Source organism: Canis lupus, chromosome 7, assembly GCF_011100685.1.
Source record: "Canis lupus familiaris isolate Mischka breed German Shepherd chromosome 7, alternate assembly UU_Cfam_GSD_1.0, whole genome shotgun sequence".
Lineage (NCBI taxonomy): Eukaryota > Metazoa > Chordata > Mammalia > Carnivora > Canidae > Canis > Canis lupus.
The window spans coordinates 5150099-5174782 of record NC_049228.1 but is presented as its reverse complement, the minus strand read 5'-3'; the positions used below and the strand labels follow the sequence as shown (position 1 = coordinate 5174782).

General features: G+C 36.6%; 1 protein-coding gene across 2 annotated transcripts in view; it reads left to right on the top strand.

Annotated features, from left to right (window-relative positions):
* Positions 1-24684, top strand: part of CRB1 (crumbs cell polarity complex component 1) — a 213222-nt gene that overhangs the window by 80813 nt on the left and 107725 nt on the right. For both annotated transcript variants that reach the window (XM_038541982.1, XM_038541983.1), the window contains exons 3-5: positions 9393-9588; positions 12551-12690; positions 18251-18433. In XM_038541982.1, the coding sequence (XP_038397910.1) occupies positions 9393-9588; positions 12551-12690; positions 18251-18433 (519 nt within the window). The remainder of the gene's footprint in view (positions 1-9392; positions 9589-12550; positions 12691-18250; positions 18434-24684) is intronic.

Here is a 24684-nt window from a genome sequence, read left to right as displayed (position 1 = left end):
GGGCTCCCCTGTTCCCAGGAGGATATGCAGGTGGTTGGCGCCAGACCCCAGCTCCACGGGCCTGGACAGTCCTGGCTGTTGAGGACTTGCTGAAAGGTTATCACAGGCCTTGCCAAGGGGGTGGTTCCGGGAAGTCAGGGATCTGGAAGGCCTCCTGGGTCTGGAGAGGTCAGGTCACCGGGGTGCGCCTCAGAGGGAATAAGCACCTGCCTGATTCCAAGTCCCAAACCACCTCGTGAGGACCATTCCCCTTGAAGGCAGGTCTGGGGGAATTTGACTGTCTTGCCAGGGCCAGGTGGAGCAGGCTTGCCTGGGGATCCTCCAGCAAGACACATGAGGGAGTCCTAGTTCCTGGAGAGGCCTGGCTGCTGGGGTCTTGGTGCCAGAGAGCTAACTGGGCATATTGGGCTGGCACAGGTCTCTGGAGCAACCAGGCCAGGAGCGGGTTCAGGAGAGGCTGAGTCCCTGCGGTGTTCTGTGGGGGGAAACCAAGGGTCTGTGAACGTCCAAGACCGAACCTTCACAAAGAGACCCTATATCCCCTTGAACCAGGTATCTCTGGAATTCTGAAGCCTTACTTGGAGGGGACCAGGGCACCCTGGAATGAGAGACATCTGGGATCCCTGGTTCTGGAGAGGCCTGGGTCCCCGTCACATCCAAATGGGGAGTGACTATTGCCTGTTGCCAACTTCGTAGCCATAGTATCACATTGTATTGTGGGGGGACGGGCCCTCTCCACCCACGAGGCTATCCAGAATGTGAGGCTGCAAAAGGCTCCAGATGCCCAAGGCCTGGAGAGAAGACTATAGTGCATATCTGTGCAGTGCAGTTCCAGGTAGTCAGAGATTGCAGTAGAATCCCATCGAGAGATGCCAGTTCCTTGGAGTGGGGATTTAGGGAACAAAGCATGGAATTCCATCCTTAACCTAGCTATCGGCACCTGGTCCCCTGAAGGCAATCTAGTGGGAATATGACTGTCTTGCCTTGGCTTGGTAGATAGGCTGGTGGGAGGATCCTCCAATGAGAGGCCAGGGAGCCCTGGTCCCTGGAAAAGGGAAGCAAGATCACTGGAGTGGACTCCTGCAGTAATAATAAAATATTAATAATATTTATAAATAAAAATGATAAAATAAATACAGTAAATAAATATTATAAAATAATATAAAAATATAAATCAATTTTCGTATTTCATCAGAATTAATCACTGATAATTACATTGATTTCATATACACCAAGAGAGAAAAGATCTGCAACTAAAATATAATACAATGCCAGGACACTCTTGATTTTAAAATGCATCATAATTCTTAGATTTAAACTTAGGACAGAAAAAAAGAGCAGTCTTCAAATTGATAAAATTCAGTCATCTTCCGGGGATGAATCCTACACTTATAAAGTCTACTTTAAATGACTGTTTTGTAAAAGGTATTTGGTACTCTTTGGTATCCTCAGAAAAGATATATCTAAATGCACAAGTTAGAAATAATTGGGTAAAAACTCACAGATGTTCCTATTGAAAACAAAAAAATCTGCCTTTAATCTCTCATAGCATCTTGCTGATCGATATTATGCTTTTTTCACACTATTAATCAGAGCATGAAGTCATCAGCCTCTTCACTCTTTGCTCTTAGGTTGTTAAAAATATTATAACTATGATATAGAGGAGAAAAATGTAGTGTAAATCTATAGCTGTAATGGAAAAATGGGGCTACAGTACCTCTTTGCCCTGATACTTGGTCCAGACCTGCACCGATAATTGTTGTAATCAATACAACACGCATCATTCTTCAAAGAACCCAGGAATAGTGTGTATAATTCTTGTTCAAAAGGAAATATTGTGCATAGAGGCCTGTTAGATATTAAATCTTGGGGTGGACTCTGAAGCTTAAGATGATAACCAAAAGCTAGAGTATAATTATTTCCGAAGCATGGGCTCTGCAGATAATGAGAAAGGTGTTCAGAGTGGTCTGTCAATGCCACGCTGCATGTGCTGCGCATCCTCTCCCCACTGTAATGAGTGCTGAGCACATCAGTGACAAGACCTGCTCTAGGCTGATAACATATGATGTGTGCTATCTCGTGGCACAGAAGCTTAACATTGATCTATAGTTGCTGAAAAATGCATATTGAGGTGCAGAAATCTCTAAACCCTGATCAGAAGTTTAAGGCACTATCATTGAAAAACACTATTTTGTTTTAAACATTTGTCAGAGCCATAAATTTGTCTTTCTGGCTTTTGATTTAGAGTGGGCCCCGGGCTCGCAGAAGCATTGAGGATCTCTCCTGGCAGACCAGATTGCCTTCCAGGACAGATGGTGGATTCGTCCATAGCTATGACTGGATCATTCATTCAAAATTCATTGAGCGTTCTTTTTTTTTTGGAGGGGGAGCACTTTCTATATTTAAGAATATGCACTAAATGCTACGGATCTTAGTGTTGAAGGACAAAAAAATTCACTGTGATGGTTTTGTAGATCATATGAACAAGTAAGCATTTACAGCAAAATATAATACATATTTTCATATTACAGGAGATTATTAGAGAACTGTGGAGTGGTACCTAAGGTAGATATAAGCAGTTAAGTATAGTTTCCAGCACCATGTGATACTCAAACTCAATTTTTCAGAACTAATTAGAAATAACTGGGGGGGGGGAGTAGGAATGACGAGTGGGATATTACAAGCAAGGCGAATACCTATGTGCAGCCTAAAGACATGAGAGACAATGGAGCTGCAAGAGCAATCATTGTAGGCAGTACAAATAGGGTCTGCATTTTTTTGAATCTTTTATCTCATTCCAAGGTTTTATCCTGGAGACAAGAGGTACTGTTTATAAATTTGGCACAGTGATAAGATCAGATTTGTATTTTATAATGATCACTCTCAGAAATGTAGAGAATGACTTGAAAGACAGAAATCAGGAGAAAGAAAAGAAGAGAGGCGGGAAGCATGCGAATAAGGTTGTGGCAATGGGGATGGCCCTCTAGACCCATTTCCGTGGTGGGAATGGCAGAATTTGGTGACTAATTGGAATGCGCGAAAAATAAACAAGATGATGATAACTCCTAGAAATCTGGCTTGGGTGATTTGGAGATAATCCCATTCATTGAGAAGAGAAGTTCGTCAAGGAAAAGGGTATATGGGATCATAGAGGGTGGATTGAAGAGAGTTTATATTTGGAATTATAGAATGATGACTGTTGGGATAGGTGGACAAGACAACCTGATAATGGGAATCAGAAGAGTAATCTAGCCTAGAGTTACAGACTGCTAATGTGTATAGCTCATGTGAAAATGTCACAGGAAAAACTTCCTGATACTCATTAGAATGGTCACTGGCTTCTAGGTCCATGGTCTTTTCTTAAATGCAAGTTAAGTTAAACACATTTTCATTTTTTTCCAAAGTGCCTCTAATTCCTTTGCGTTTCCTGGAGTTTGGCATTTATCTGATGAAACCACTTTTTTTTTTTTTTTAATGAAACCACTTTCTATGCAACCCTTATTAAAGGTTTGTTTTTGTTTTTTGCCTCAGCTTTAAGGACCAAGAGGGAAGTTTGACTTTCTCACTAACTCACTCCCGAAAGACCACTGGTTCATTATTCACTTACCCCTTACACCACTCTTTTCTTATTCACTTACAAGCCATTATTTCTTAACCTCCAGGACACTCCCAGTATTTGCAATGACTTCTGTTCTTTCCCAGCCATCTCCTTCACATTCGGTTCAATTCAGCAAAATGTGCTAAACACCTGTCAGGAGACAGGTGTTTGCTACACACTGAGAATGTGTATCCTTGAAGAACGTAAAGCACTGGGCTGTGATGTAGCTTCATGGCTAGTAGCACAGGTTCTAAATTCAACTGCCTGTAATCTAATCCCGGCTCCACCACTTTCTACCCTTTTGGTCTGCACCAGGTTTCTTAACTTCTCTATGCTTCAGTTTCATCGTGAAGAAAAATGAGCATAATGATAGTATCTCATGGATAATTTTTTGAAGATCAAACAAAATCGAATAATGTACATAAAATACTTAGCACAGTACCTGATGTGAAATAAGCTCTCAATGAATCTCAGCTATTACACTCAATAATAAGAAAGGATCCTTGCTTTAAAGCAAGTTGTTGGAGATAAGCAAGTGACAAATAATAAAGTAGAATGCTGTAAATGCTATGAAAACACAAGAAGGTGAAAGCAGTAAGGAAATCAGGGAATGCTTCTCTGAGGATGGGGCATTTAACATACGTCTTAAAGGATGATTTCATCAGATGGACAAGAAAGAACCTTCCAAAGCCTATGTTTTGGAGTTAAATATACTCTAGCTTTTGGTTATCATCTTAAGCTTCAGAGTCTGCCCCAAAATTTAATATCTAACAGGCCTCTATGCATAATATTTCCTTTTGAACAAGAATTATATGCAGAAATTGTATATTCCTGGGTTGTTTGAAGCATGTTGTATTGATTAGAACAATTATCAAGAACCTTGTACACAATCGATGTATCCAAACTCTTGGAGGTAGGGCTATATGGGGAGTTTGAGAAAAAGAAAATAATCTGATACAATTGGCATGTAGAGTGATGATAGAATTGTGAAAGGAAATGAAACCAGAAGTATTACCAAGGTTTTTAGTTGTCAAAATGAGAAGTTTTGCCTTTATCCAAACTTAGCTAGGAGCTATTGCAGAATTTTATAGACCATGCTCTTCCAATTTCTTGAGCTTCCTATTTTAAAGGACCTCCATCTCTATCCCACTACAGCCAGCCGTACCCTGATGTGGCTTCAAGTTGGACCCTCTCATCATTCCAAATTGCTTTACCACCAAAGTTCTCACCACAACTTGAGATTCCAATGTCCTTTCCTTTGGTTGAATTCTTACCTCATTTTTAGCAGTATATCAACCAGCTGGCTTCTCCATTCACATACTATCCAAAGCTCCTTTTCTATTTTGATATCTCCTTGCGAGCCTGGACTTTGTGGAGAGCTGTTCTACTGATGTGCCTGTATTGTTCTCTAAACCTTGTTCTTGACCTGTAATTATTTCCTTGCAGCTCTCCAATTCTGGAAAACCCCTCACTGTCTAATCTTTTCTCCTAAATTAAAGTCTATTGATCTACCTCAAATATTTACTACCTAATCTGGGCTGTATATTTACTATTGCTCACTAGCTACTTATCTGTCCATTGTAGCCGTTTAAAAAATCATATTTAGTATAGTGATTGCTCCAAATTTGTCCAGCCTCTAGCTCCTGAACTCTCGGTATGCCATCTATATTTGTTTCAATGGAATTTGAAGCTTTTCCAAATTCCCTTCCAGGAATATGTTTGCTTCCAAAGCCTTTTTAAAAAATTTTTTTAATTCTGTCTACCCTGAGGAATTGAAGAAGGAATAGGAAAGAATAAATAGATTATAGGTAATACCTACATTCCTTGAGCATTGACTATAATCCAACCTTGATATTAGCAATGGCAGAGCAGAGCTTAGACCTGAGTAGTGTTCCTTTTCCTCTTCCATGATGAATGGCAGATGAAAAGGGAAGAAGGAAAGTAATAATAACTCATACAGTTCTTATAATTCCCTAATTCAGCATGATACAAAAAGTACTTGTTGTACTCCTTTGAGAAAGCATTTTATCTGCCTTGCATGCTTCAATAAGCATTCTCATAAAACTATTTAATTTCCGTCTACCCAGATCCTGTGTAATTTCCTCTGCTCTACCGTTGTGTACTATGGTGGCTTGGGAATCATGTGTGTCCTGATGTCTTGGACACTTGTGAAGTGGAGACAACATCTCTCCTAGGATCCCAAAACTTATACTGGGGTAGTATTAAATTCCCAGCTCACCTAGGATGAGGCTATGGAGTCAGAGACTTCAGCTCCAGCTTCATTTTTGCTACATCTTTAACTCTCTGCTACATCTTTAGCTCTCTCAGCTGAGGTGGGCCACAAACTGAACAGTTCTGCTCATTTGAATATTCTACTCAAATCTTTCCCATCTCAGATCTGTATATCAATCAGGTTTTGGGTCAGGAAAAAAAAAAGAACTTATTCTGTGAGTATCAGTTATAAAAAGTTTAAATGGGAATTAAGGGCTTATACAGAGGGAGGCTCCATAATTTGTGGATTCTGCTGCAAACTAAGAACGTGGGACTCCCGCCTCCTTGTTCAAAAATTATTAAGAATTTCAAGATGGTGACAGAAAAACAAACCAAGCAGGAGACTGTTAGATTCGAACTGTGACCTCTCCCAATACATAAATTCCTCTGTTGAAGTTCTGAACCCTATGTCAAAGGACCTCAGACTGTGACCTCATTTGAAAACAGAGTTCTTGCAGATATTAGTTAAGTATTTGGCTGTGAGAAAATTTCTGAACTTCTTCTGACAGTTAATGCAAATTGAGTAGTTCAGAGTGAAACTATCCCTGGCTGTCAGGAATTAATGATCTGACATCTTAGGTCACCTATATTTATGTAGGGATGCCTCTGTGGATATTAGCACAGTATTCACTATAGTGAGTTACCAAAACTAATGACATCAGGAATTTTCTTTCCTGTCCTATACTTTCTTCTATTGGTGCAGAGTTCTCCTTGTCCTATGTTATTTTTTTTCCATACCCTTTCTATTTTCTTATGTTTCATACTATTAACTATTAATGAATTCTAACAGATTGGTTGGGTCCCTCGGTGGGTTTTTGTGAAAGAATTTTACAATTATGAATTTTCTATTTCTTAGACAATCAACCACAGAGGTGCTACTCACTGTGACTCTATCAATTTCTATTACTATATATAGTTATAATAACATGGTGCTGTACTTATTAACACAAGGCATAAAATGAATGTTTCCAGATAGATTGACCCCACAGTTCAGGTGTTTTTGAAGGTTGATTAATTGTATATTTAATGGATATAAGCATGTGACAAACAATAAGCATCCAAATGAAAAATGAAAATCATAGTTAATTATCCAGATGTTTAATCTTTGAAGCCAGCATCTGGAAATACAAAGACATCTGGATGACTGATTGCACTTACCACATTTCATCTGGCTACTTTGGCATCACACAGACATTGACCCAATCATTTTTGTCTATATCAGCAGCAGTAATAAGCTGCAATAAAAATCATATTGTTAAGTACTATCAAGTCAATGCACATAAATCACCCCAAAGTAACTAGCTGATTTGAAATTGCATCTAAATTCTTGAAACACATTCTTATAGGTATATTAGGGTAACTTTAAAACTAAAGTTTTTGAGCTACATCATATAAGTGGAGCTTCAGAATTTAAAATAATGGTTTATAATGTATTTCTTCAGCACTAGGAAGTAATCTGGGTATATATCAGATGAATATGTGAATTTTATTTGAGTTATAAAATAAAATTTAGGAAAATTTTAACAAGTTCTAAACCACTGGTTTGGCTTTATATGTTAATACTTTCCAGCAAATATAGATGACTAAAATACTAAAGGACATAGTTCAATATCATATAGGCAAAGTCTCTATGGACAACTGGATGGACAAAAGAACGGGAATACGTAGTGAGAGGAATTGCAGGAAGACAGTCATTAGGGAGTAAGAGACACAGGGGAGAATGCATGTGAAATCACTTTGCCTTGACCTTACATATGGCAGCTGTAGAGTAAGTGCCAGTTGCCCTCTAGTTAGAGAACACAATGGGAACCCACGTTGACTGAACATTCCTGGGTGGGCATAGTATGCTCTGCTTAAAGTTCCGATTGACCATTGTCATTTCAGGGGAGGTAATTTTGTGCCTTGTAAGTACTGAAAACTAACCCATTATCATTTTAGTTGCTATATATGTTAAGAAAATAATCATAAGAAAAAATATTTTAAAGAACTTACTATTTTTGTCTTATGTACATTCTTGGAAAATAGAGATATCTATTATCATATTATTTTGCATGGCAGAAATAGAGATAAAGCATTGTTGACAAGCCATTTCAGAAAGAGAATGAGAATGAGAATTGCAGATCTGCTGGCCAGTTCAGTGTTCTTCTCTGGACCTTACTGATGCCAAGTAGAACAGATATGATTGATCTCATTCCCAGACCCGGTCAAAAATAGCCATGCCTCAAAGAGCAAGCTATTTACCTTGCAACAAATACTCTTCCACAGCTTTCTATTTTTATCAAATAAAATTTAACTTTTAAGTTTTTTTCTTCTCAAAAAACATCAAATTTAACATGCTGGCATTCCTTTCAACTTAGAATCTAGTCACAGTTGTAAATGGTCAGCAGAGTGAGACTCTTCTACTGCTTTTTCTGTCAGGAAAGGGGACACATAATCAAACTACTAACAACGTCTGAGTCATTTGAAAATCCTTCAATATCATTTTAATACACAATTTATTATCCTGAGTTATAAGCATAGAAATAGAGATAAGTAAATATAAGTATCCCCCCTTTTGTATCTTTTAAAAACGTAGGCAAATTTGTTGTACATCAAATATGACTTTGATAGATTCAGCAGGGTAGTTTGTTATCTCCATGTGAGTACGTTTGTAAACCTCACCTTCTTTTGTTTGGTAATAATCTTCACTTACTATTTGGAGGGGAATACATAAAGATTTTTTTATGCAACATTACCTTAAAATGAAGTAGCTCCTAGTAATGCCACTAACTAAATAAGGTTTAAGGCACAAACTGATTTCCTATTTTAAAATAGTATTTTACAACACTATAGAAAATCTAAATGTGAATAAAGTCCATACAAAAGGAGCACTTAAGGAAATAATTGTACATTATATTTGTACAATAAATATTGTAAAACAAGTATTGGGTTTTTTTTTCTAATGACATTTGCTATGTTCCACCTACTATCATAAGCATTTTAGAACATACTATAATTGTAATAATAATCCTGTAAGATAATTACAAGTACTGGTCCCATTTTTCAGGTGCAGACACTGAGTATGGAAAGGTTAAGGAACTGCTCATGGTCACACAGCTAATAAGTGGCTGCACCTAGATCCCCACCCAGCTCATTTGGCTTTGGAGTGTGAGCGTTTGCCCACTTCTCTATAGGATGCCGCACTGTTTAAAAATAATTTAGAAACATTGACCAGTCCCTTTTAAGTTTCCAACAAAAGTACAGTTAACAATGACTTTGTTCTAAAAATGCCTCGTCTCAACCGACTAAAAAGCCACAAGCTGTTATATGAAACAGTTCTTTGTAAGTAGCAGCTGCTCTGCATTGTGCAACTTCCCACAAGCATGCCAAAAAGTGAATATCAACTACAATTAAAGAGGAAAATTATTTTGGGTAACATAACATTTGACAAGATCCTTGGTAAATAAAGCACTGGCTAAGCACTGGGAGCTAAACTATTAAAGCTGTGCTAAAACTTCTCCTTTCTTCTGTGCTTTCTTCAAAGGTGTGAACTGTGAAGTGGAAGTTGATGAATGTCAGTCCCAGCCCTGCCGAAACGGTGCCACTTGTCGGGATGCTCTGGAGGCTTATTTCTGTGACTGCAGCCCTGGATTCCTAGGTTATGACTGTGAGCTCAACGCTGATGAATGCGCCAGTCAGCCCTGCCTCCATGGAGGGCTGTGTGTAGATGGGTACAACAGGTGCGTTTTCTCCTGTGTTTGGGTGATTGGCTTGGAGAGAACTCATGGACCAACAGTTTTTGCAGAACCACTCTGCGGAATTTGGAGATCTCATGTCCTCAGCTTAAAATGTTTGCATTGCTTTACACTTTAAGTGACCAAAAATAGTACCTTTCAGATTTTACTTAAAAAATGCATCTTTCGGAGATCATTTGCCCCAAGAGTGAGGATTTTCCAAGTCACTCTTATAATCCTTCCTTTAGAACTTGTATACTACAGAAAAGGGCCAGCTTTTTAATTCCATGAAATACAGCTGTTGTAGATAGGGAAGGTGCAAAAACAAAGCTAGAGATCAGGCTTATTTGTAAATATTAGGTTGTATTTACATAATACCAAGCATATAAATCAAGGGGTGAAAATAAATCCTTTAGGAATTTTAAATGAGCAGTGTTGGAAAAGGCAGTAATATCAAATTGATTATATCTTGAGTTTCAGGCTCTCAGGGAATTGGGTGAATTCCCAATATATACTTTTAAGAGAGTATAATGGCAAGAAGTAGCCATGGATCCTGCTCCAAAGTAGATTCTATCATTGGCTTTTCAGTAAAATAATAAACAAACAAATGAATAAATGACACCTTAATACAATATATATAATAAATTTAAGTAATGGTACTTGAATTCATAAAAAATATTTTAGACAACTTTCTGATACCTTTTTTTTTTATAGGCTCCACCCAGTGTGGAGCCAACATGGTGCTTGAACTCATGACCCTGAGATCATGAGCTGAGCTGAGATCAAGTCAAATGCCTTAACCGATTGAGCCACCCAGGTGCCTCTAATACTTATTTTAACTATAGATATTGAGTTATCAAGTGCATAACAATTTGAACAGCATTAGTACTTAATGTCTTGTTGGATCTTCCAACAGCTCGGTGGAAGGTAAGATGAGCATTAATATTTTCCCATTACATTAAGGCGTCTAAAGTTCAGGGAAGTTAGGTAATTCCCACAAGTTCACACAGCTAATTCTTCACAAAGGAAGGATTAGAATCCAATTCTCCTTTATTTTGTAAGTAAGATTGAATTGATCCCAAATCTGAGTTTCAAAGAGAATCGGACTCAAAAGAGGAACAGTAGTAAACGGCACAGGTACTTCAACTATATCCAGCAAAATGATGTAGTTATAAATAGAACAACGCGGGCTGCCTGGGATAAGTGACTGACTCTTGGTTTCAGGTCAGGTTGTGATCTCAGAGTCGTGAGATTGAGCTCTGAGTCAGGCTCCACACTGAATGTGAGGTCTGCTTAGGATTCCCTCCCTCTCCTCCTGCCCCTCCCCCCTCTCTCAAATAAATAAATAAATAAATATTTTAAAAAAAACGAATAAATAGAACAATATAGTTGTATATTTCTTTTGTAACCTATAAAGCCTAACTTTTAACCACATTCCACATCTTGCCTCTGACTTTCAGTTTTAACCAAATCATTCTCCAGGGGCAAGAATATACATTCCTGAAGGCAGGTTACTGGCCAACATGCAGTTTCCATACAGGCACTCCAGAGGAAGAGCAGGAGGTCCTCCCATCAATGCTTTGCTGTCTCTAGAAAGCATCAGGACAGAAAATACACAAAGCTTTTGCTTCCTATGGAAATGCAAGCAGAACAAGGCTAACTCCCGCCACCTTTCATTTCTTCCACTCATGTACCATGAATAATTTCTCTATTTTACATTTATCTTTCTTACCACCTAAGAAGATTGAGAAGATAATCACAAGGTCAACAAATACAACTTGATTTTAATCCCCCACAACAAAAAAAATTAACACATTTGCTGTGAGGCTAATGGAAAGTCAGAAACTACACACACACACACACACACACCACACACACATACACACACACACAAGGTTCTTGTAGACCAAAGGAATATGCAAAGAGAGTTTCTAATTCTGGGAATTGAGGCCCACTGGCCAGTCTTAAGTACATGGTTCTTCTCCTTAATGTCTTATATGTAGTGGCTTTTTAGTAAATATTTTTAATTAGTAAGAGGATTTCACACTAGAAATATATATAAAAATTATAATAATATATTATACTTGCTAATATTTCAGTTTCCTTTAGTGAAATATTAATATCTGTGTTTGGTGATAAATACGCACATAAGCCATAGTGAACAGGACTCCAACTCTATAAAATCATAGGTGTTCTTTCAATGACCAGACCTTCATTTTATCTGGGTCAAGTGTGCAAGCTCACATTTTTACAATACTAAATCCTTGAGATCCCATCTAAATTAAAAACCTCCTCCTGATAAAATCAACAAGTCTCTCTATCAAATTTGTGTTTTGAGTGTCAGATAATCTCACCCAACCAATGAATGTTTAGAAATAACAGGACTCAAATATTTCTGTAATCTAAACATAAGAGAACATAAGTCACAATCCATATAAATGAGGGCTTTTCCTGTTTTTTAAATAATTTATTGTTTCATTTTTCATAAGGGACCTTATTAATGGACTGTATATAAAAAGAATGGCACAGTGGTATAAATCATTCTTTACTGCCTTCCAAATATTAACAACTTTATTTAGTACTATTTGGTAGTAATTTAGTCGGTATTTTCTGATGCTTCAGATTCTGTGTCTATTCTGTATATACACATTTAATTATCACAATAACCCTTGACATAGGTATTATTATTCTCAATTTATGGATGAGAAAACTGAAGTAAATAATCATGGTTTCCCAATAATTTTGCATGAAGCCATACTATAAATTTTAAAAGATAACCAGATATTAGTGTGGAAATACATAATATTTTCAGGCTTATAGAGATAATTCCCCAGAATTTTTGAGATAAGTATTAAAACCTGCTTTGGGTTGAGACCCAAAGATTGATGGACAGAGGAAGAGACATAATAAAGGTATTTGATCTCAATATGACCAAAAGTTGATGTGAAAATTTCATTTTACTCTCCAGCTATAGCTGTAACTGCACGGGTAGTGGATTCACAGGGACACATTGTGAGACCCTGATGCCTCTATGTTGGTCAGAACCCTGTCATAATAATGCTACATGTGAGGACAGTGCTGACAATTACACTTGTCACTGCTGGCCTGGTAAGTGGCAAAGTATCTTCCACTTTTTCTTTTTCTTTTTCTTTTTCTTTTTTTTTCTTTTTCTTTTTCTTTTTTTTTTTTTTTTTGCTTAGAATAGAAACAAATCACTTATAACAAATATAAACTAAAAATTCTTGTTGTTAAAGGTTTAAAACCAACTCTTCTACTTATCATTGTTTTATTTAGTTGTATTCTTCATTGCTCACACATACCTATTGGTGTACTATGTATTGTCTAAAGTAGGTTATTAAACTGCCCGATCTTTAGAACTTTCTAGAAGAAACAGAGAGGAAAAATGAATTGAAGAATCAATTTCCGCATGATCTTCATGGAGAGAAATTCACTTGAAGATGCTTCCTTTTCTTCCAAGATGTTTTCTGTGATAACAGAATATATTGAAACCCATGAAACAATATTAAAATCCTCGGAGATTGTGTTATAAGTCATTGAGCCAGTCAACATAGTTATGATGGTCCCCATAGAGGATATAGAATGATATTCCAGAAATCGGTGTATTCTCCTAGGCATTAAAAATATAAATGAGATTACAAGTTTAACATATATAATATATAAGTTTAATATACATAAATATACATATATACACAACTAAAAATTACACATGAAGGGTAATTAGACTGGAGTGTAGAGGTAATGCCAGAATCAGTAGAAAATATTATATAATATTTGAGTCATCAAGTCACCTGTCCCTGTAAATATTGATGTGAATTTTGGCAAAAAGCCTGCCATATTTTTTAATCTAATTCTCATTAGGATTTAATGGGTTGAAATAAAAAAGCACCCAAAAAAAAAAAAAAAGCATGTCTCTTCTTTCATGGTCCACTGGAAAAAAATGATAAACTATGATTATTTAAAATCTAGTTGTTATAAGCTTACTTATCATCTACCCCCTTCTCTTTCATTTCACTGTCCAAAGGAAAAATAATCCCGTGTTTGGGGAGGAAAAATGGGGCCTGAGGTCAATCCAATTGTTAGTAGCTTTGGATTGAAAGGCATCTTATTACCTGTGGGACATTCAGCATGCTTTGGTTACATATATTTTGTAGGTAAAAAACAAACAAGCAAATGTGAAAGTGTAAAAGGAAGTTTGGAATTCTGTGGCTCAGAGATATTTGTAAGTCATGTGCCTACCCACTTCCAGATAATGAATTGGGCATGCTTGTTATCCTTTGGTTATTGGCCTGACTTAAATACTGAAAATTTTCCAAAATGTGTTTTTTCACATTCCTGTCATCAATCAGCACTCAACATTCAATCAATGCTCTGTACAGGATCTCTATCTGGAAATGGGTAGAATGGACAGTTTGGGAATAGAACAAATCCATCACTTATTAACTGAGTGAACTAGGGTGGTTACTTCTTAATTCTTAAGTTCTTCATCTGCAAATGAGGGATGAAAAATAACTTGTATTATTATGAAGAATAAAATTACAAAAGTAGAGCCTGGAGCATATTAGGTACTCAAAAAAAAAAAAAAAAGCAACTGTTATTACATACCAGTTTCTACAACAGGAGGTAGGAATTACGTATGAGATGGTTTTTATTCTCTAGAGGGGTTATAATGAAGTTAGGCAGTTAAGAAGACCTACCTAAAAAAGACGAATTAATATGTGTTCCATTCATTCATGGATTCAATCATTTAAGTCACATGGAATTCAATGTCAATTATATACATCAGGGGTCTGAGAATCAAAAAGATATGATCCCTTCTTCCAAGGAATTTAAATTCTAGTAGAGAGGCAGTGTAAAAAAATATGCATAGTACAATTTTTGGTACAATGAAAAGCTATAATAAATTCTGTAACAGGAAATAAGGGGAGAAGAAGTACAGAGATGGCCTGACCCAGTAGGCACCATTTTAGAAAATTTGAAAGATCACTAAGCATATCTCAGAACTGTACTCACTAACTGTGTGACTTTGGACAAGTTACTTTATTGCTCAGAGCCTCAATTTCCCCATCTATAAAGCAAAGAAGGTAATACCCACCTCACAGAGTTGCTTTAGAGAGATCCAGTAATATATATAAAGTTCCTAGGTCAGCCTAGACCATAGTAAGCAATGAATAAATGTTAACTAGGTACCAAAATTAAGAGACTGACTATCCTAGACGCTATGGCTATCACATAGCACATAATTTATTTAAGGCAAGAAGAGAAGAAGGAAAAGGAGGACAGAAGGAAGAAAGGGCTGTAGATACACATGGAAAAGAGCATATCCAGCTGTAGAGCTTTGAGTGACTGTTCCAAGATGCTGGACTACATAGGGGTGGTGGTAGAGAGTTGAGACTGGGGAGTAAGACAAGACTCAAGTCAGATCACAATGCTGTTTGTCTGCCCTGCACGCTAAGGGGAGGAGAGGTAGCATAATCTGACCTGTTGGTTTAGAAAGAACCATCTGGCACTTTCGTGGAAGATGACTGAAGAGAATAAAACAAAAGGCAGAGAATCTAGTTAAAAAAAAAAAAAGTTCTGTAGTGGAAACAAGAGATAAGACTATTTGCCTGAACTATGACTGCAGTGTTAAGGACGGGGATAAGGGAATGGACAGCCATGAGACTCATTTAGGAGGCAGATGTGATGTGGGAATTAACAAAGGGGCACAGAATAAGGACAGGTCTACTTGAGTTTCTTTCACGAGTTACTGGATGATGGTGTTTTTGCCTAGAAGGAAAATTTCAGAATGTCTTTGTATCCTATTCTTACTGTTATATGTAAAGAGAAGATTTAATGCTACAAACTACCCTGTATCTAAGACACCATTCCTTTGGATTGCAAGACCACCAATGACTGAAGACAATGGCAAGAATCTACCACTGTAATTGCCTGGGGTCCTCATTTCAAAAGTAATTAATTACAAGAAGTGTCAGTCATCTTAAAAGTTTTCTTGTTATCCAGATAAGATTGGATTGGTTAAAAAAAAAAGAAAGAAAACGTAAGAACCCTGGGGACTTGACTCAATATCACATTGTTTCTTTATACAAAGTTTTATAGAAAAACTTGTTAAAACTATTGAATACAGCCTTGACCAAAGGAGTCTATTTATATACACGGTTAAAGGGAGCAGCAAACAAAATTCCCACAGGGCCCCTGTGGTAGGGACAGGACCGGGAAGACCATAAATCAGAACCTCCCTAATGTTCGCTATAGGAATAGGATAATGCATGAGTCAGGAACCAGAAAAGGATTTATGAAGGTTTTAAATTACTTCCTAACCTGGCCTGTGTATGAGTCTTGAGACTTAAACTGAGAAAAAAAATTGAAAGTAGTTGGAGCTTTCTTCAATAAGTTCAGTGTAGCACCATGAATACCAGTTGATAAAAACTTGTGAAAAAGTAGATATTTGGGTTTAAGAAACTTGAGTTCTTGGTGGCAGTGGTGGGGGTGTCACCACAAAGCATCATGGGATTTGATCTGACATGTGCTTTGAGTTTCCTTCTTCATCTGCAAGTTTCTTCTTAGAAAAACCTCATGGGTCATATGTGACAAATGTATTATATTGTTGAGCAACAGAATTTATGTTGTGCTTATGATTTGACATACGACCCCATTCAGGTTTTTAATAAAATTACAAAATGAGTAATATCATGTTCTCATCATTTGCTTATTAATGGTCAATTCTCCAATTTACTTGCTTAAAATATAATTGTAATCTAAATTGTTGATTATTACTCTTTGAATCTCATTCAGCTATTGATTGAAAGTCTACTATTTATGCATTGCTCAGTATTGGAGTAGTGAATGAAAGAATAAAAAAGGCATCCCTGCTTTTGTGGAACTTATAGTCTATTGAGGGAAACACTGCCTATAAACATAATAACAAAAATAATAAAAATTATTATAAGAGCGATAAAAGAAATAACTGGGTGATATGAGAGAAAACAAAAGAATCTTCAGATCTGTTCATGAGGAAAAGCCATTTGGAGAAAGTCATACAAGATTAAGTCTCGAAAGCAAGACTTAGCCAAGCACAGTCTTGGAGGAGCATATTCTAAGAGAGGGAACCCTGTCATGAAGGCCCTGGGGAAGAAAACATTCTAGGGAAGGAATGTAGAAATGGGAAAGGGGCCAGATTAAATAAAGGGCATTTTTGGTTAAGGATTTTTTTAAAGATTTTATTTATTTATTCATGAGAGACACAGAGAGGCAGAGACACAGGCAGAGGGAGAAGCAGGCTCCCTGCAGGGAGCCCGACTTGGGACTTGATCCCAGAATGCCGGGATTACTACCTGAGCTGAAGGCTCAACCACTGAGCTGAAGGCTCAACCACTGAGCCATCCAGGTACCCCAGGTTAAGACTTTTGAATTTTAATTTGTATGAGAGCAGAAGCCATGGAATGATTTTAAAGTAAAGAAATATCATGGTCAGATTTATAAGTTTTATCATTTTGGATTGTAAATTTCATTTTAAACACGTATTTCTCAGCAGAGTTAAGGGACATTGCAAAGATCTTTAGTTGACTGTGAAGTCATTTGTATTTTAAATTATGTCCTTTAAGAACTACATGTATCAGCTTATGTATGTATAGTGCTATATAAATAATCTTATAAATCAATCAGAAAGACAGTCTAATGGGGAAAAAACAGGGAAAAGAATGAAATGATTTTTAAAAATCCAAAAACATGTTAAAGTCAGTAGTAATTGGGGAAAATGAAAACCCAAACAACAATGAAGTACTTTTTTTTTTTTAATCTAACCAACTGCTAAAACATTTTATTTGGTGACAGCAAGTGTTGCCAAGGTTTTGGAGCCATATGCACATTCATCCAGTGCTAGTACATATGTAGATGGTACAACTACTTCAGAGGGGCTTATCAGTATATATCAGTATATATATATATATATATTTACACATACATACTTTAAGAGGTGCATATGTATGTAAAACCAGAGAAATAGTTCTGGCATGGACTATCCTTTATATCTAATATTTACAATTTTTAATAAAGTACTAAATCATTCATGTTTCATTTTTATTTTTGTCCTTAATAAAATGACCCAGCTAAATCCACTCAAATACAAAATTTTTTTTTTACAAAATAATTTTTTATTCTATTTTATTCAGTGTGAAGAAATAATCATTTACCTTTGCTTTGCCCTAAGAATTTAGGGTTGGCTATGTAGTTTCTGCTGTATTTTTGGCTATTTTCTTTTTCTTTTTTTTCTTTTTGGCTGTTTTCTTAAAAAAATATTTTGTTCTTGCTAAAAATTCAATTGGAGTATTTGAGGAAGTACTCAAATGGAGTATTGAGGAAATGGAATCTTTAAAATAATCAGGAAATCAAGGTTATCCTGAAGTCCCATTACATTAATCAAAATATTAATCAAATGTTTTTAAAAATAATGGTCACTATTGTACAAGTGATTCTTTTGCTGCTGTTGTTTTCAAGGAAACCTTCCCTTCCCAGATTCTCCTTGCTAGCTCCTTGAGGGCAGCACATCGTCTTGTTAATTGGTGCCAGCCCAGTGGTCAGTCTCCTTTCAGGCATAAACTCTGGTTGAGGAGCTTTGACTCAGCTGCTTCTCTGAACTTTTATCCTGCAGGATACACAGGTGCCCAATGTGAGACTTACATCAACGAGTGCAACGGGAACCCCTGCCAATCTGGTGGGACATGCATAGAGCTGTCCCCAGAGAAACCATATGGACACCTTGCTCAGCTGCCTTCTTCGTTCAGTGACCCTGAAGCCTCAGGTTATGTTTGTATCTGTCCACCTGGACTCACAGGTGAGGGCAAAGAGAGGAGAGACAGCTTGACTTTTTAGCACTTTCTGGCATTTAGTCAAGTGGTGTATTAGCAGCAAGATCTGTGCAGTATAAGCTGTTGCAAAGGGTCCCCCTTGTGGGCATGAAAAATACCATGTTTCATATACCATAATTCAGCAAATCATGAGGAAAATGTTAAAATAAGGATAAAGGAGGTATATAAAGGGGAAATGCTTTTACACATTATGCTGGGAATTGAAGCCCAACTCAAATTCTTTATAAACAGAAAATGTTGGAATTTTTATTTTACAATGATACTATATTTTTATGTTATTCAAATTTGCTTTTAAAAAGTTAATGCACTTATGTTTACCCTGAGAGCAATTATCTAGTCTCAAATTATCTTCTTCAACTACTTTATAGCTAAAGTTGTTCTGTATGTCAAATTTCAGCACCCTTCTTACTCTGAAACCCAGAAGAAAGCTGCATGTATATTTTCCAATGAGCAGTTGTGTTTGTGTCTGCTTCCATGCTCTGGAAATTTTCAGAAGTTTGGAGACAGTCCTCATATTTGGTAATGAGTCACAACTGTCTTACAACTGCATAGATACCACTGAGAAAACTGATTACAATCAAACTTTCCATCTTATTTCTTTTCAATAGATTATGATACCTGAGGAAACTATTTTGGTTGTTTTTGAAGATTTCTGAGAAAAGTAAATAAAGAATAAGAAACAAAGGGGAGGATGGTTGTCTATCTACATTTACTATTCCTTTTCTTATGGTGTTTCAGTTGTGAAGTTTAATGATCTTTGAGTCATGGCAGTGTTTGCTGTAAGGTTACTATAGAAGGTATTTCCTTCTTCACTGCCCCGTCTATCAGAACACAGAGAAGAAAAATCTCCCTAACTTCAGTGTCAGGATAAGCAGTATTTTTCCTGAACAACTTCTTGCTTGTAAGATTTTTCCTTTAATAAAAGCAATGCAAATAAATCTTGATAAATAATAAAAAGCATGAAATAAACTCATGTAATACATCATATGTAGATGGCTAAAAATCTTATCAGTTAATGTGGGTTCTACAAGCATTAGCTTTTATTCCGGAATATATTTATGTATTTACCTTACCTGGGATTATTTCAATTTCCTGTCTCTGTTTCTTATGGTTGCCCTCCCCTTATTTTTTCTAAACTATTTATTCTTAGTCAAATGTTCTTGAAAAGTGTATTGGCCTCAATATCTAAGGACCTGCCAAGCATGACTATATGAGTTAAGAAGTCCTGGCTGCCCCACATCTCCATAGCTAAATAAAAGCATTTATTTTTCACTGATATAAATTCCAGAAATGGGTTCTCATGATCAGTTGTCCTATGAATGGTGGTTCAGGGTCACAAGCTCTTCTCTCTCTCTCTCTCTCTTTTTCTTTTTCTGTCTTTGAAAGTGGTTTCCAAGGTTATCATGCTCTTCAGCAAGCCACTGGAGAAGGAAAGAAAATGGAGTGTGGCATCTAGAGGGTTTTTATTGACCAATACCAAAAGTAGTGGTTATCTCTTCTATTCACATTCTATTGGTCAAATTCAGTCATATGACTACATTTAAGACTGAGAAATCTAGTTTTGTTGTGTTCCTAACATAAAGAGTAAACTGGTTTTATGAAGAATTATCCATTTTGACTTCTCATTCTCTTGACACTGTCTTTCATAAAGCAAAAGTTTTAAATTTTAATGAGTTTCAATTTGTCAATATCTTTCATGGATCATGCCTTCACTGTCATATCTAAAAAGTCATCAACTTACCCGAGGTTATCTAGGTTTACTCCCATGTCAGCTTCTAGATATTTTATAGTTTTGCATTTTAAATTTAGGTCTAGAGTCTATTTTGAGTTAATTTTCATGAAGGGTGTAAGGTTTGTATGAAGATACACTTTTCTGCAGGTAGATGCCCAGTTGTTCCACAGCTATGTATTGAAAAGACTCTTTTGTTCCACCGTGTACTGAGAAAACTATTGCTTTGCTCCTTTGTCCATGTTGGTTAACTCTATTTGCATATGTCTATTTCCAGGCCATCTATTCTGTTCTAATTATCTATTTATGTCTGTTTTGCTAATATGACACGTAATTACTGTCTACAAGTCTTGAAGTTGGTTTGTGTCAGTTCTCCAACTTTGTTCTCTTTCAATATCATGCTCTATTCTGGGTCCTTTGTCCATATAAACTTTAGAATCAGTTTGTTGATATCTATGAAATTATTTGCTGGGATTTTTGTTGGGATTGCATTGAATCTATAGACCAAGTTGGAGAGAACTAGTATCTTGACAATATTGAGTTTTCCTATCCATGAACATGGGACATTGCTCCACTTATTTAGTTCTTCTTTGATATCTTACATCAGAGATTTGTAGTTTTCCTTATATAGATCTGGTATGTATTTTGTCAGAGTTATATCTATTTCATTTTTGGAGTGCTAATGTAAATGTGTTGTTAATTTCTAATTCCACTTGTTCCTTGCTATTATATAGGAAAGCAATTGACATTTGTATATCAGCTTTATCCCCTGCAACCTTGCTACAATAGTTTATTAGTTTCAGGAAAGTTTTTGTCAATTCTTTCAGATTTTCTACATGGACATTCATGCTCCTCCCTTCCAAAAATAATGTTTGCATAGTATATCTTTTTTCCATCCTTATACTTTCAACTTACTTATCATTGAATTTGAAATGAGTTTCTTGTAAACAGCATATTCCACAGCATATTATTGGGTCATGCTTCTTAAAACAATTATTCTGTCAATTTCTGCCTTTTAATAAATGTGTTTAGATCATTTACATGTAAGTAATTATTGATACGTTTAGGTTATTTATTTATTATTTGTTTTCCATTGGATTCTTGTGCTTTTCTTAACTTCCTTTAGGTGACTTGGCCATTTTTTTTTCAGACTTTCATCTTGATTTATTCATAGCACTTTGGATATACTGTTTTGTGTAGTGTTCATTGTGGTTTTCCTAGGTATTACAATATACATATTGCATATGTATCAAGCCTATTGGTATTAACATTTTACCACTTTGAGTGAAGTAGAGGGACCTTACTTCCATTTAGGTCCCTTTATTTTCCCTATTTTAGAACATCATTGTCTTGAAGATCAGATGGTATTATAAATCTTATTTTAATCACCATGTATAATTTAGAAAATTCATGAAGAGAATTGACAGTTCTTTTCTTTCAGTATTTGAGAAGCTATACATAACTTTATTTTCTTTTTTCTTTTTTTTCTTAGAGCTAGGGCAGAGTGAGGAGGGGCAGAAGGAGAGGGAGAGAGAGAATCCCAAGCAGACTCCATTCCCAGCACAGAGCCTGATGAGGTGCTTGATACCACAACTTTGAGATCATGATCTGAGTCGAAATCAAGATTCAGACGCCTAACCAACTGAACCACCCAGGTGCACCTCTATTTTTAACTCTTTGAGGAACCTCCATACTGTTTTCTAGAGATGCACTAGCTAGCATCCCCACCAAGTGTGTAAAGAGGTTCTCCTTTCTCCACATCTTATAACACCTGTTGTTTACTTGTCAGTTTTAGTCCTGACAGGTGTGAGGTGGTATCTCATTGTAGTTTTGATTTGTATTTCCCTGATGATGCGTGATGTTGAGCATCTTTTCATGTGTCTGTTAGTCTTCTGTATGTCCATTCATATCTTCCACCCATTTCTACACTGGATTATTTGTTTTTTTGGGGTTTTATAAGTTCTTTATGGGTTTTGGATACTAACCCTTTATTATATATGCTGTTTGCAAATATCTTCTCCCATTTGATAGGCTGCCTTTTAGTTTTTGAAGTCCCAATTACTCATTTTTGCTTTTGTTTCTCTTGCCTCAGGAGATATATCTAGCAGGAAGTTGCTATAGCCAAGGTCAAAGTTACTCCCCATGTTGTCTAGGATTTTGATGGTTTCCTGTCTCACATTTAGATCTTTCATCCATTTTGAATTTGTTTTCATGTATGGTGTAAGAAAGAGTTCCAGTTTCATTCTCTTACAAGTGATCATCCAGTTTTGCCAACCATTTGTTGAAGAAACTGTCTTTTTCCCATTGGACATTCTTTCCTGTTTTATCAAAGATTACTTCCCCATAGAGTTGTGGGTCCATTTCTGGGTTTTCTATTTTGTTCCATTGACCTATGCATCTGTTTTTGAGCCAGTACCATACAATCTTGATGACTGCAGCTTTATAATACAGCTTGAAGTCCAGAATTGTAATGTCTCCATCTTTGCTTTTCTTTTTCAAGATTGCTTTGGCTGTTTGGGATCTTTTGTGGGTCCATACAAATATTCAAGTTCTGAGAAAAATACTGGTGGTATTTTGATAGAGATTGCATTAAATGTGTAGATTACTTTAGGTGGCATAGACATTTTAATACTATTTGTTCTTCAATTCATGAGTATGGGATGTATTTCCATTTCTTTGTGTCATCTTTAATTTCTTTCATAAGCATTCCATAGTTTTCAGAGTACAGATCTTTTACATCTTTGGTTAGGTTTATTCCTAGGTATCTTTTTTTTTTTTTTTTTCTCATGATCAGAGTGTAAGATCTTTACTTTATCCGTGTGGTTTCTCCAAGCTTCAAATACAACTATACATCTATCCCTCAGACACTGCCCAACATCTATTAAGCGTGGGAAAGGCAAGTCCCCTCTCCTCACGACCAGGTGTCACTGGCTAAGAAATGGCTTCTATTTAATAGAATTAAACATTGTGATATTGACCAGAACTCAAAGTCTTTCCCCCCACCCCCGAAAATACAATATTTGAATTCAGTTCCATGTAAAAAATAAAAGCAATTTCCTGATTCCCACCATAAGTGCATTAGCCACATTTTCACATACAGAAACCTTAGGTACACGCAACTGTTTATAAAACATGACTCTGTGTAACACATTTACATTCATGCCATAAAATTGTATGTATCTGTAACTTCAGCATCGGGGCTTGAAATCTGACTTTGCCGTTCACGAGCTGGGGGACCTCAGCCCCTCCGAACCTATTTCCTCAAATGCACAATGCAGATGATCATTGACTTCACAGCAGTCAACCTTCGAGGCTTGTCCTGGGTGTTGTGAGACTGGTGGATCTCTGCACCTGCCGGCGGGTCTCTGCACCCCTAGAAATGGGATACCTAGGTGATCAATTCCTTGATTTCTCTTTCTGCTGCTTCATTATTAATGTATAGAAATGCAACAGATTTCTGTATGTTAATATTGTATCCTGTGACTTTACTGAATTTGTGTATCAGTTCTAGAAATTTTCTGGTGAAGTCTTTCAGGTTTTTTACATAGAGTATCATGTCTGTGAATAGTCAAAGTTTGACTTCTTCCTTGCTGATTTAGATGTCTTTTATTTCTTTTTGTTGTCTTATTGCTGAGGCTAGGACTTCCAATACTATGTTAGACAACAGCAGTGAGAGTGGACATCCCTGTCTTCCTCCTGACAGCAGAGGAAAAGCTCTCAGTTTTTCCCCATTGAGGATTGTATTAGCTGTGGGTCTTTTGCATATGGCCTTTATGATATTGAGGTATGTTCCCTCTATCCCTACTTTGTTGAGGGTTTTAGTCAAGAATCAATGCTGTACTTTGTCAAATGCTTTTTCTGCATCTATTGAGAGGATCATATGGTTCTCATCCTTTCTTTTAATAATGTGGTGTATCATATTGATTTATTTGTGAATATTGAGCCACCTTGGCATTGCCATTCCTGGCAACCCAGGAATAAATCCCACTTGATCACGGTGAATGGTTCCTTTAGTGTACTGTTGGACTAGATTTGCTAGTATTTTGATGAAAATTTTTGCATCCACTTTCATTTCAGATATCGGCCTGTAATTCTCTTGTTTAGTGGGGTCTTTGTCTTGTTTTGGAACCAAGGTAATGCTGGCTTCATAGAATGAGTTTGGAAATTTTCCTTCCATTTCTATTTTTTGGAACAGCTTGAAAAGAATAGGTATTAACTCTTCTTTAAATGTTTGGTAGAACTCCCCTGAGAAGCCATCTGGCCCCAGGCTTTTGTTCGTTGGGAGGTTTTTGATTACTGGTTCAATTTCTTTGCTGGTTTTGGGTCTGTTCAAAATTTCTATTTCTTCCTGTTTAAGTTTTGCTAGTTTATATGTTTCTATGAATTTCTTCATTTCTTCCAGATTCCCCCATTTGTTGGCACATAATTTTTCATACCGTTTTCTTATAATTGTTTGTATTTCTGTGGTGTTGGTTGTGATCTCTCCTC